The sequence below is a fragment of the Megalops cyprinoides genome, chromosome 14, assembly GCF_013368585.1.
Source record: "Megalops cyprinoides isolate fMegCyp1 chromosome 14, fMegCyp1.pri, whole genome shotgun sequence".
Lineage (NCBI taxonomy): Eukaryota > Metazoa > Chordata > Actinopteri > Elopiformes > Megalopidae > Megalops > Megalops cyprinoides.
This window is the reverse complement of record NC_050596.1, coordinates 6,996,853-7,010,118: the sequence shown is the minus strand read 5'-3', so window position 1 is coordinate 7,010,118 and position 13,266 is coordinate 6,996,853. Positions and strand designations below refer to the sequence as shown.

General features: G+C 42.9%; 1 protein-coding gene across 2 annotated transcripts in view; it reads left to right on the top strand.

The window, feature by feature from the left end:
- LOC118789570 (gamma-aminobutyric acid receptor subunit alpha-5-like) overlaps window positions 1-13,266 on the top strand; it is a 38,035-nt gene that overhangs the window by 20,249 nt on the left and 4,520 nt on the right. For both annotated transcript variants that reach the window (XM_036546050.1, XM_036546051.1), the window contains 3 exons: window positions 8,113-8,256; window positions 12,173-12,325; window positions 13,009-13,220. In XM_036546050.1, the coding sequence (XP_036401943.1) occupies window positions 8,113-8,256; window positions 12,173-12,325; window positions 13,009-13,220 (509 nt within the window). The remainder of the gene's footprint in view (window positions 1-8,112; window positions 8,257-12,172; window positions 12,326-13,008; window positions 13,221-13,266) is intronic.

Here is a 13,266-nt window from a genome sequence, read left to right as displayed (position 1 = left end):
GGGAATGTTTAACTGCAGTATAGCTGTTGTGCTGGTACTGATCCTTCAGCTACTCATAGCTGAAGAATAACTGAAGAATCTCAGGTAAATACAGCACTGTCTTGTACCTGTGTTTTCTGCCTTCAATATGGTATGTTTGGAGACTTAGTCTATATTAGGTCTGCATTGCTGTGCGTTTGGGATTATATGAATTTCAAGGATCATTGAGTGTATACGTTGTCATAGTAGTGCCTTGTTCTTGTATTTTCTGTCTTTTATGTATGATGTTTGGAGTCTTGGTCTATATTAGGTTTGTATTGCTGTGCATTTGGGATTATATGAAGAACCGCAGAGTGAACTCATAAAAATATCTCCCCTCTTGGGTGTTGTTGTAAAAATGTGTGGTATAGACCATAATGCAATGCAGGCCTTTTATTGCAAGAGCTGAGTGTTCACCCAGTGCTTATTAGATGCCCAGAGAGAGGTTGATTATAAGGGCTCTCTGGTTTAAGGATAGCAGGGTATATCAAGCCATTGCATTTTCTATAGCCTACCATCAGCAACACCATTCAGAGCAAAAGCACTCCAGTCTGTTATTTCTGTAATAGTTCATTCCATACTGCATACACATTGTGGACGTCACATGATCTAATGAGGGAATGGCTTGTTATAGCCAGTGTATGTCCAATACCCAGGCTGGGGGCCTTTAAAATATATACCCCACAAATGCTGCATCCAGATGGATCTTGAAGGTAGAAACATTGCACCATATTTAATATTCACCAGTATATGTGTATTGTTTGTAATGTATTAGAGTTCATCTAAATTCTGTCAAAAGGACAGTGACATTTTGTTAAAGCAATATTAAATGTGACTTCTTGGGCACCATACATTTGAATATTTATATATAGATATGTGGTCTACAACATGCAAAACCGAGACCTCGGGATTCAGTAATATTGATGTTATTTTGCATATTGTTTTCAAAATACAGAGTCCTTTGTGCTGGGATTGCTGTCTTAATGAGAGAGGAAAAAGGTGCCTCAGACCACATTCCCATTCAATTGCTGTACCAGTGAGTTCCAGTCATTATCATTGCCATCTGGGTATTTGCTAATTTCAAGTTACTGAGGAATTGGATTTAAAAAAAAAAAACCTACTTGGAAATGAATCTTCATTGTGGTTTTCAGAGTAAACCCATACCCCTTACATAGCAGTTTTGAATGCCAATTAAGAATTGTTGCTTTATTTTCATTTCTCAGTCCTAGTTTGCTCTTTGCAGGACCTAGTGTAAAGATAAATGACCAGCCAGTAGAGTTAGGGTCAACTGCATTTCAGTTCAGTCAATTCAGGGAATGAAATAAGGTTCAATTCATGAATTGAAAAATTGACAGAAAATGAAAGCTGATTTTCAATTTGAGTTGAACTTCACTACATTTGGTGAATTGACTGGAGTGAAATGGAATTGACCACAGCTCCTGCCAGTTCCCTACTCTGATGTTCTGATGTACTCGACCAGTCAGAGAAAGCGTATGAACTCTTCACAGAATTCAAGTATGGTCAGGAACGTATGTGAACATGTGAATTTGATTTGAAATTTGTGAGGCAATTACGGTGTGTGTGTGTGTGTGCGCGCGTGCGTGTGTGTGTGTGTGTGTGTGTGTGTGTAAGGGGTTGTGGTGGGGGTAAGCTGTGTGAATTCAAGCCAAATGCCTACATGAGGCCACATAAGCAAGGTCAGAATTAAACATTCCATTATCATCCTGGGGATGGTGGCCTACTGGTGAAGTACAGTAACTTAAAAGAAGGTTTCAAGTCTGAGGCTTAGGTAGCCATCACTGTCATGGCCTTGAGCGTGGTACATGCAGTAAATAACTTACATGCTTACATATGCAGCTGTTTAGAAATGGATAACAAGTAATATGCTGGCTACCGAATGCCTGAAAGGACTGTCTGTAAAGCAAATAAATAATGGAATGACAATGCGGTGTGTGTAACCTGCCGCTGAATATGTAACTCACAGAAATGGCCCCATTCTGTTTGATACTGTTGGAATCTGGCCCTGCCCGTGTGTACTGACGAGGATGTCCTTTCCATTTTTAGATGCACGATTGTGACATCAGAAATAATGCAACAGCCAGTCTTTCTGTCTCCTCTGTTTGTATGTCACAGTAAACATTACCCCCTCCCACCACACACACACACACACACACACAGGAATGTAAATGGAACGGATATTTCCAGGGATAATACATGCAGAGCCAGGGAAATCCCACCCCCTCCCCCCACCCCCTACCATCTCTGGCATTAAACTGCACACAGGATCTTCCTCTCCGCCATGAGGAAGTAGGCATTAAGCTGCAGATCAGAATGATTCCTGCATGGAGAAACAGTGATTAAAAAGGGCCAGTCCCAGGAACTGCCTCGTGATTCAAGTCGCTCCGTGTCTCATGGTTACCCACCCAACCCCACCCCTCCCCCGCTGCGGCGGGACACCAAACCGGGGACCTCGGTAAGGTCAGAGGTGGCCCGTCTGTCAACTTTAATCAGAGGTTCCGGCAAAGACTGTGCAGCAAATACGTATTCAATCTAGTCCTGTTGCTCTGAGCTTTGGGACCTCTGCTTAAGGCAAAGCTTGTTGAGCAGCTTAGAGCTCTGGGCGCTTCCGGAGTCCCGGGATGGGTGAACCTCGGTGTCTGGGTCTGGTGCCCTCCACCCCCTGTCCAGCCACTGTACCCCTCTTCCCTCTCTCTTAGAAAGCAAATGGGTGAAAACTATGTAATTACACACAAATCATGGAGGAGGGGGGGCTTCCTGCAAAGGGGGTCATTCCACTGTATGGATAACCTCACTGGTTACTGTTTGGGTTGACCTCTATTTACAGGTGACCCTTGACCTGGATACAAATACCCTTTCTGTGTGGGTAGAGCCTTCTGACACCTTCTAAATGCGATCCAATTAGGCCTGCTACTAGCACAGCCCTTATTTAGCACAAAGGCCTGCTATTTTCTCAATCCTTTCATTTGTTGAAAGAGGGCTCTTTTCTCCAGATTGACTGCACTGTGCTTTAACAGATCAACCTGCCCCAATTACATCGAGATAAGAAAGACCCTCTATTATTGTGGAATTATACTGTGCATGTTCGGATGTTCAGAGTGGATCAAAGCTAGGACAATTCCGCTTGTCACTCATCTGGAAGAGGGTTCGGCATCTATTTCCTTTTTTAAATTGAGATATTCTTGTTAATGCCATGCTAAACCATCAAAACAAATGTATTTTCAACTCATTATGCCACACCATTTAGTGAGGATCTGGGTGCATAGAACCAAACCATCTTAGGGCCAGAGGTCTCTCCCTTTCATTCATATTTCGCCCACTCTGACATCAGATTGTGACATTGTCCCTCTTTCTCTGTTTAAGAAATGAATAGACACTTGATTCTAGAGTCCCTGCAACACGTGAGCACCTTGATGGTCAAAGTGAACCCATGGCATGTTTTGCCAGTTGCCTTGGATCAGTTGAGCCAGTTAGTTTTTTTTTTGGGTGCTACCATTTCTTATAATTTCAGCTCTAACACACAGCAGTCCCTTTAGCCACACTATTAGCTCCTGCAAGTCCCTCAGCACAGCATGCGTAGCCCACATCTCAGCTCCCCACCGATGATATTAAATGAGACCACGGTTTTCCCACTGTTCAAACTGTCCTCAAATCAAGCTGTGCCTTATTCACTAGGGTCTGATAAATGAAGACCATATCTAACAGTTGTGGCCCTGCTTGAGGAACAGTTAGAATTCAAGCCAAATTTATTAGAGGATGAGGCCCAACCATACAGCTTTGAACTGAAATATCATGAAGGACAGCTGAGATTAGATGGAAAGGCAGAGAGAAGTAAGAGTTGTCAGTTCGTGCTTTGTTGGCAAATGGGGTGATGTCAACAGAAAAGGAATGCATGTGATTGAGAATGGGACTATCCCTTTGATATATGGATTTGCTTGTTGGACCACTAGAGCTTCCACAACCATATGGTCAATGGTGTACTAGAGATGTAGTTTTAGTATATCTAAATTCAGCTAGATGGCTGCCTAATACCAACAGGGTCAGCAGGACAGATGTCAGGCTAAGTGGTTAGAGTTATCTGTGTAAACTCCATTATTCATGTGGCTACTTTTGCAATTATTACACTATAATACTCTCACATTGACTTCATGTCAGTTTTTAAGGGAACGATAATAAATTAGCTGAGACAGCAAAGTATGTATTGTCTGTATGACAATAATTGACAATTATGACTAAGTATAATATCTTCACAGTTGTTATGGTCTCTGCCACACTGTCTCAAATGTAAAATGGTTCACAGTTCATCTCACTATGAGCCTGCCCAGCAGACAGATATGTAGTTTTGAATTCTTGCTTTAGGTCTGGAAATTTTTAGGTTTCACAAATTAGAAACTCAGGATCGAGCTGTTGCTGGTTTGTGATAGGATCACCAGGCATGGACCAATCACAAAGGCTAAATTCCATCATGTGGTTTGTTTTGAAATAAGTTTTCATTGAAAAAAAAAAACAGTTAAACCTCAAAACCTTACCATACATGTGGCAATAGCCATACACATACGTATGCTTGAAAAAAAGGAAAAAATAAGAATGTACCCTTTGCTGTTTTTCCTTGGGGTGTATATGATTGAGGGGACAATCGAACACCTCGGGTGAAATGTAAGCAGAGAGAGTGGAGGGAAAAAACGATAACAGCATGGTTCTTTCCACTCCTGTTACTCTCTGCCCCTGTCAATAGATCTAAGATTTTTTTAAGAGTTTACCCAACCCCTATCACTAAGAGCACCTGTTCCAGATGGATGTGTCTGGGCACATGACTTTATAGAGGCAGGCTGCATCACTCTGTACTATGGCAGTGACGACAATGAAACAATGAAAATTGTGAAATGAGTGAACTTAGAATGATTGCAGAGATGATAAGGTCTGTGACATCACTTTTCATATTTGACCTGATCAACAACAATCACATAGAGAAAAATGTGCCTAGCCAGGTCAGATCATCAATCAAACCAGCTGATGCACAGCTATATTATAGCATTTAAGGCTTATCCACACTAGAAAATGTATCTAGTTAACATTAAAAGTACTAATAAGTTGATAAACATGTGTGCATGACACAAGTTAGCAAATAGCAATAGAAAATTAGCTATGTCAGTAAAAAAGATGGTCTGTAATGACTCTCTTGCATTTTATAAACTTCAGTTACAGCATCTAAGCCAGTGACATGCAGATAATAGTGACACTTTGCTTGTAATAAAGTTTCTTCTCTTCAGATAGTAGGACAGTAGTATATCTAGCTTTCTTGCTGGCAAGCTGTAATTATTTCTACTTGCTTATCTTGCATGTTAGTTGCTGTGAGTGAGTTAGATTCTTATACTTGGTCCGTCCCAAGTCATATAGCTAAATATTAGTAATCATGGATGTTCTCTATTAGGTATTTAGGGATGTAAGGAGCAGGGTAGCAGTGTGGTTCAGTGGTGAGGAGCAGTAGTGTAGTGTAATGGTAAGGGAAATCATATTATCTGGCATTGGACCGACATCTGACAAAAAATGTGTAATTAGTCCCTTTTAAAAGGTGTTGTTGTCATTCATGAAAACTGTCATACAGGTTAGCACACAGCAGCTATGGAGATGCGGCATACTCATCAGTATGGAGGAACCAGTGGCATTAATTCTCCTTTTTACATCTACTGTTGGGCTCTGCTCCCAAATGATTAGAGTGATTAGATAAGGAATTAAAATGCACCAACTCTTATGCAGATTTGTCCAACAAACTTTTTTCTCTCTTGTCTACAGTGTTTCTTAATTGCTCAGTTTTGCTCTTAAATCCCAGGCGCACACTGTTATCACCATTCCTAGATGTTGAACCTTCTGTTCTTTCCCTCTCCAGCTCTCAGAGATAAGAGGCACTTGACACCATCATAAAAATAAAAGTATCAAGAAAGGGTGTCAAAACTACTTGCTCACACTTTTTACCATACGTGCCGAGACCGAACATAGAAAGCGAGCGAGCGTGATTTTTGATCAATAGATTTTGATCAATCGAAGGCTCAAACGCAGCTCAATGAAACATCTGCGAGGCTTTGCCGGAGGCTATATTTAAATACAGTCCAGCGCATTTAGTGTAGTTCTGCTGTGGTGTTCCTGTCCTTCCTCATCCCGTCAGGATTCAGCCGGTCCCAGTGATAGGTTTCCACACAGCCTGCTCAGGCACTGGATCTACGAGCTTATTTTGAGACATGCAGGCCAGCTGCGTTCTCTGGCTCTGAGTCTGCACATTTATTTTTAATAAAAGGAGTGTGCATATACTGTATTTACATAACAGATGCACACGCAGTAGTCAGTCACTGGTAACACTTTAGGGACCTGTTTGTGCTGCGGCAGATGCAGGGGCTATCTGTCATGCCTACAAGCTGTTACTGTAGATAATTATTCATGGAAGCGGTGTTTGCAATGCATAAAGCCTCGTATCTGTGTTCACCACCAGCTTTGATTTGTTCCTCATTTGCACCGGGCAGGAGTCACAGCATTGCAAATCTAAGATTGGACCCACCTGTCAATCCCAATTTTAAAAAGACACCCGGCCTAGCACAGTTTGAGCAAAATCAACATTTCTTTTTTTTCCTGAAGAGAGAAACACCCACTGTAAAACATCAGATTTGTTCCTTCTGATTGATGGTGGATGGGATTCCAACCCCAAATCAGGATATCATACAGCAGATTTGTTTGTTTGCTTGTGTGTGTGTGTGTGTGCGCGCATTCTGGAGTAATCTGGCTTGCTGGATATCTGGAGACAGCCTTAATTGTGCTGAGGGTGTGTGTTGCATAGCTTGGTAGGATTAATGCGGTACAGGTGGGTGTTGCAAGAGTGCTGTGATCAATGTAGTGAGGATGGGTGTTGCATAGCATTCTGGGATTAATGATTCTCTGAGTGATTGAATGTTGTGGAATAAGTGATTTAGGGTAGCGTGAGGCCCACATACAGAAAGACAGAAAGACAGAGGAAGGGAGCAGAGAAAAAGAGGCAGAGACAGAGAAGGAGGAGATGGTTGTGTTTAACTATTCAGGTCATTGTCTTCCAAGTGATAAATCCCCTTCAGTCCTTTCCCCACTCTGCTTCTGAAGTAGCCTGGGATATAATCGCATAACCTGGTCATTTTCTGTCTGACCACATGACACTACTGTAGTTAAAAAGGAGACCATCTTCAACTTCTTATGGGGTCTTTGAGCCTCATGAACAAATGCAACACTTGCATTTTCCTTGCTAATTGCATACGGCAAAGCTGTATCCTCAGTCTCACTGCAATCATGCAACTCTTGGGTGATTTTTCATTTGAGAAAACGATCATTGGACAATTGTGTGCTATATGCAGCATGGTTTTTAAAGTAATGGCCACACAAATCACTTTCACACTGTCATTATTCAAGATGTATGAGTCCCAGTGCCGCCATTTCTCACCATTAGCAATCCTTTTATTACAGCCAGGTCTTTAATGATCTGACCTAGTAAGGCTTGATTTCCTTGGATGATTAAGTTCACTTTCAGCAGCTCTTAACTTAACTTTCTGTGGACACAGATCTGATGAGCAGCATTCATAATACTGACACCACTCATGGTGTGGAGGGGTGGGTCAGGACCTGGGATGGTGACCACAGTCTTCCCGGTCCAGAGAGGGCCACTGCTGTTGCGCCCTTGGCCCGGTTACTTAACCTGACCTGCCTGAGTAACAATGCAGCCGTGTAAATAAACAATACAAAAATTCAATCCACACAACATGCAGTGGATCACGATATCTCAAAAGCACATAATTAGATACATTTAATATACATTTTCATTTTGCCATTGAGCAGACTGTCATATCCAAAGCAACTTACAAGAAGTCGATGCAAAAAGGCAAGGGTAAGAGCAGAGATGATACCAAATGCATAAATATAATAATGATAAAAGTTAAATGTGAATGGAGTGAGGATGGATCCCTATAGAAAAGCAGTGATGCCTCCTTTTTGCCTCGCTTGTAAAAAGTACCCGTTTTACCTCATTGTAAAAGAATGCTTATGACTCCCCTTTCTGTTCCTCAGATGCCTATCCTGTTTCGGAGGTGATATACACATGGACGATGGGAGCAGCCAAGTCTGTGGTGGTGGCGGAGGACGGGTCGCGACTCAACCAGTACCACCTGATCGGGCAAACGGCGGGAACGGAGGACATCTACACCAGCCGAGGTATGCCCGGCGCACCCCTGTGTTTCGCCCAAAATGCACAGATGAGACTCTGTTCATGTCTGCAGTTACCCTTCTGTCGCCCTCATAGTTTGACCAACACATACGTCCTCAGGGATCCAGCCCAGGTTTATTGTGGTGAGGCCCTGAAAGCCGGACACAGAAGAAACCGTGTTCGGTTTAAGCTGGATAGAAACAATAATCAAATCTCCAGGATTTGAGAGCAGCACATCCCACACAGTGCCTGCTGTCTCTGGAAGCGGTGGGGGTAAAAAAAAAAAAAAACACTCATCTGTGATCGGCCCGTGGCTCACTGGGAACCTACAGTTAATCCCAGCAGCCAGTCCCATCGGTTGTGCATTTAGAGTATGACGCCACTGCGACGGGATTGGTCGGAGTGGCCCCAACACATGGAACTGAAAGACATCTGCTTAATTCTCTTATGTAAAGAAGTAATACATTTTCATCACTGCCACTGGGAAGGTTATTGAAGGTGTCGATTTTGTGCCTACCAATGTTGTTCAGCCGCTGGTAGGAACGTGACAAGTGATCAAGAGTCAGATGACTTCAGCATAATCTTATATACAAACACTAAGACTGAGACTTTTAAGATTCTGCCCAGCCAGCAGGGTTGTCCTGTGGCACAATCTGTGTGTGACTCGTGCCGGGATGAGTGCTGTCTGTTTCCTCCTTACCACAAGGTCTGCGCTTCTACATCTGAGAATGCAACAGTTGGTTATATCAGGACGTCCGATGCCCTGGGCAGGCCCCTTCGGTCAGCCGTCCCCTTCTTTGGCATTAACTTCCGCTGGAAGTCAGAACGGGCTAAGGCTTAATTAGCGGCCCTAATCTGAGGTGTAAACCCTCTTTGCCGTGTCAGAAATAGATTAGCGCGTGGCTCCTGGCGGGACCCTGCCGTCAGTTACCGTTGCTAATTTGCCTGATGTAACCAAACACACAGCACTGAAGGGAAAGTGCTTACCCAGGCACACGGTGTGTGGGAGGGGGCTGAGGGACTGGAGGGACTCTGATCTCTCTGGAAATGTTGCCCACCTCCCAAAATCTGCCCAGGAATGATTCAAACAACGGATAAACTCTCATCTCATCATAATCTTTGCCCTCCGGTTAACAGGCTGCCGTAATTAGACCCAGAGACAAGCGTGATTTGTGCTGCCTCACTTATTTTAATGTTTGATTGTCTTTCTTATTCCCGCCAAACTGGATAAGTCAGCACTCCCCTGACCCCCTGAACGTACAGAGGAGTGTGTACAACTATTCAGATAAGAAAGCACCTGCCGTACTCACCAGTTCACCATCATGGCTGCGTTGTTCTCTGCAATGAATGGAAGTTCCCCGTAAGCACTCCAAAGCCCTAGCAGTGCAATCCACCAAATGTACATTTTCACTCCTCTCCGATTCCCATCTGGCTCCATGCATGAACGGGCGGGAAATCCAGAACCCAGGCTCCCTCTGGTCTTCCCCCGGCGGAGCAGGGACGTTGAGCGCTAGTCATTGGGGTGCGAGGAGGAGAGGAGGAATCCGCTGGGAGAGGGCATGGTGCCTGTCCAGCCTTCCGTGTGCAGAATCACAAACTTCACACCGGACCCTGCCAGCCCGTCTCCACCAGATTCATCAGTCCCCGGCTTTTAATTGGCCTTGTTTTTTTCCCCCCCTTGCTGGAGCCTGTTTGTCCCTGGATGAGTCTGGCCAGAAGGAGAGGGCAGGACGGCACGTCGCGGAGCACTGACTGCAGGATGCAGATTGCGGCGGGGGATTAGTGAGACACAAAAATCCGATTTTGCCGGGAGAAAGCAGCAGCCATCAGTGGATTTTCCCGTAGTTTAGCGGACTCGGCAGTGGGGGGAACTAGAAAGGATTTTTTTAAAGCTTCAAATGCAATCTTCAGTTGGTTAACAGGATATAATGTTTTTATTTCCCGTTTCTCTTATTTTACGGTAATGATTTAACTCGTCTGTGGCAGCCACCTCACTGACTATGGGGCATGTGTGTTTGATCTGGAATCTTTATTTCTATAGTCATTTGTGAAAGAAAAGAGCAGAAATTGCTGGTTAACTCATTGTTATTTATTCTGCACTATTTATTCCCTGAGGCAATATTTGCACTTTGTCTCATTATTGGAATGAAAATATACTTCTTGTACGGTTCTGTACAGTTTCCTTGGAATTTTAGTTCTGTGTTTTCAATGCGTTTTGATAGATATATAACGTTATTGACAATTATTGTTGTTAGCTGGCATTTTAAATATGAAATCAGTCAACCAAGGCCTGAACAGTTTGAAACAGCTGGTCTGACAGGTGTTGTCCTTGCTTGATAAGGCATTTGGAATAGTAGCTGGTACAAAGATATTACCTAAATTATTTCAAAGAAAAAATTAATTTCCGTAATACAGGGCATTTAGGTATTATTATTCACCAGATATTTAGCCAGATCATCCAGCTATTTATGGAACTACAAAGCTTTTCTTTCTGTTCCATTTTTGCATAATTATAGCAATTGATACAGTACATTACACTTGTTTAATGCTTGTCTGGCTATGTAAACTATTATTATTGAATAAGTAATGCATAGCTAGCAAAAAAAAAAAACAATGCAATCTGTCTTTTCTAATTTTGAAATGATGGTGTAATTATTGTTGCTGAGTTTAAAACGTGACATTTAACAGTTAAAAATAATTGTAGCTCTTAAGTAATGTAGGTCTTCAGCTATCCTATCCAACTATCCACAGTGCTTGCATGCATATGTTCACAAACCCAAAGCTTGAAAATATAACACAAAGCCAGGAAACTGTATGTAGTGCTGTCCAACTGATGCCATCAGTAAATGTGAGCATAATAACTAAAGGCTTTTCTAGTTTTCTCTTGACTAGTTGGCAGAGTCACTGAGTTTTATGCCATCTAGTTTGCTAATGTTATGCTGCCTAGATGCATACCTTCTCATTCAGGCCGATTGTTTCAGCAAACAAAGTCCATCTGCAACAAAAACCATCAGCTGTTACTCATAGGTTCTTGCAATAGCACCAGCCACATCTCAACTGTTTTTCTTTGAATGAATACATTCAGCGTGTGCAATCCTGAACTTTACTTGTTTCCCTGGTGCACTGAAATATTGCTATGTACACTGATGAGATATTGTATACAGAAATATGATAGGTCATGGAGTGCAATGTCACATAATAATGTAACATGAACTGCTGAGTGAGAGACTGCACTACTGCATGCTATGTGGTGTTAATCTGCCAGAGGCTTAACATTACTTACTGTAACTATGGCCATGTTGCATGGAACATTGTTGTGCATGAATGTTTGGTTATACTTTTGTAGCCATTACACTAGTGTAACTGTTGTATGCTCCACAGATTTAATGAACAGTTCTCTAGCATGCAGATTAAGTATTCAGCCAAACTTTAACATTCTAGTTACAATCACAGTCCATATCTGTTCATTCACTGAGGATACACATTATCCATTTGCATTGCTGGATATTTTCCAAAGTTATTCAAGTTATGCACCTTGCTCAAGGGTACAACAAGTAGGACCCTGGCACCCTAGTGTTGAGTCCTGCATCTTACCACTACACTGCACTGCTGCCAAGTGCTGCAATAAATATTATCTTAAATAGGTGTTGGTGATAGTAGAGGTGATGATTAATGTGTTGAAAGGAGACCTGTGTTAACACATTTAATACATAGGTCAAAGTCAGTGTAACGTGACTGATATGGTCTGCTGTTGGCCAAACTGTTTCTAATCCCAGCCCAAGAAGTGCCTGATGGACAGTAAAAAAGAAAGCTCTGGAAAACTGGTTATGCTGTCACAGTCAGTCCTCTACCCAAACATGGTTTGTGTGCTCCCCCGGGGCCTCTCTAACCTCCATGGCCTGCCTGTCTCACCTCCACCCGTAGGTCAGTACACAGTGATGATGGCGCACTTCTACCTGAAGAGGAAGATTGGCTACTTTGTGATCCAGACCTACATGCCCTGCTTCATGACTGTGATCCTGTCACAGGTGTCCTTCTGGCTGAACCGAGAATCTGTGCCGGCCAGAACAGTCTTCGGTCAGTATGAAACAAACACAGAGATATTTATGTTTTTGTCACTTGGCAGATGCTCTTTTCCCAACTGACTTACAAAGTCAGGGCACATAAAGTCACTCTAATCATGTCATGAGAGTCATGAGAAAAACAATATCTACAGAACAAGACAACCTACTCATGAACACGTGTTAATCCATCACACATTGTTGTAATTACTAGTGTTCTCATTAACACAACAGCGATAAAATATATTTCCACAAGAATTTGCAAAATACCTTGAAGTGACGCCAAAGAAAAGGAAGTGTTTAGATTGTGATTATGTAGGACAGCTGAGATGTAGCCTGAAGAGGTGGGTTTTCACTCTGCGGTAGATGTTGGCAAATTCACCTGTCTGAAAGAGGGAAGATCCACACCTATCCCTTGAGCCAGCTTCTTTTCCCTTTTCAATTTATCTTGTACTTTATGCGTCAATCAAAATCGATATGCTTGTTAAAATGGAATTCAGGATTGAACGAAGGAGATTAACAGAAACACATTGCTAATCCTGCCAGATCATTACAATCAATTCACACCGGGCATTTGGAATTTAGCCCCTAATGCAGCTGAGTGACAGGGTTTCATAGAGAAATGGTTTTACAGCCTCCTAGTACAGTTCCCCCTCTGACCCTGACAAATGGTGCCATTACGACCCGGTGTGTTTTCAGGTGTGACCACGGTCCTGACCATGACCACGCTCAGCATCAGCGCCCGTAACTCCTTGCCCAAGGTGGCCTACGCCACGGCCATGGACTGGTTCATCGCTGTCTGCTACGCCTTCGTCTTCTCTGCCCTGATCGAGTTCGCCACCGTCAACTACTTCACCAAGAGGAGCTGGGCATGGGATGGCAAGAAAGCCATGGAGGCACAGCAGCCAAAGGTAAGCATGCCCTGCCCTCAGAAAACAAGCAACCAACCCTTTATAT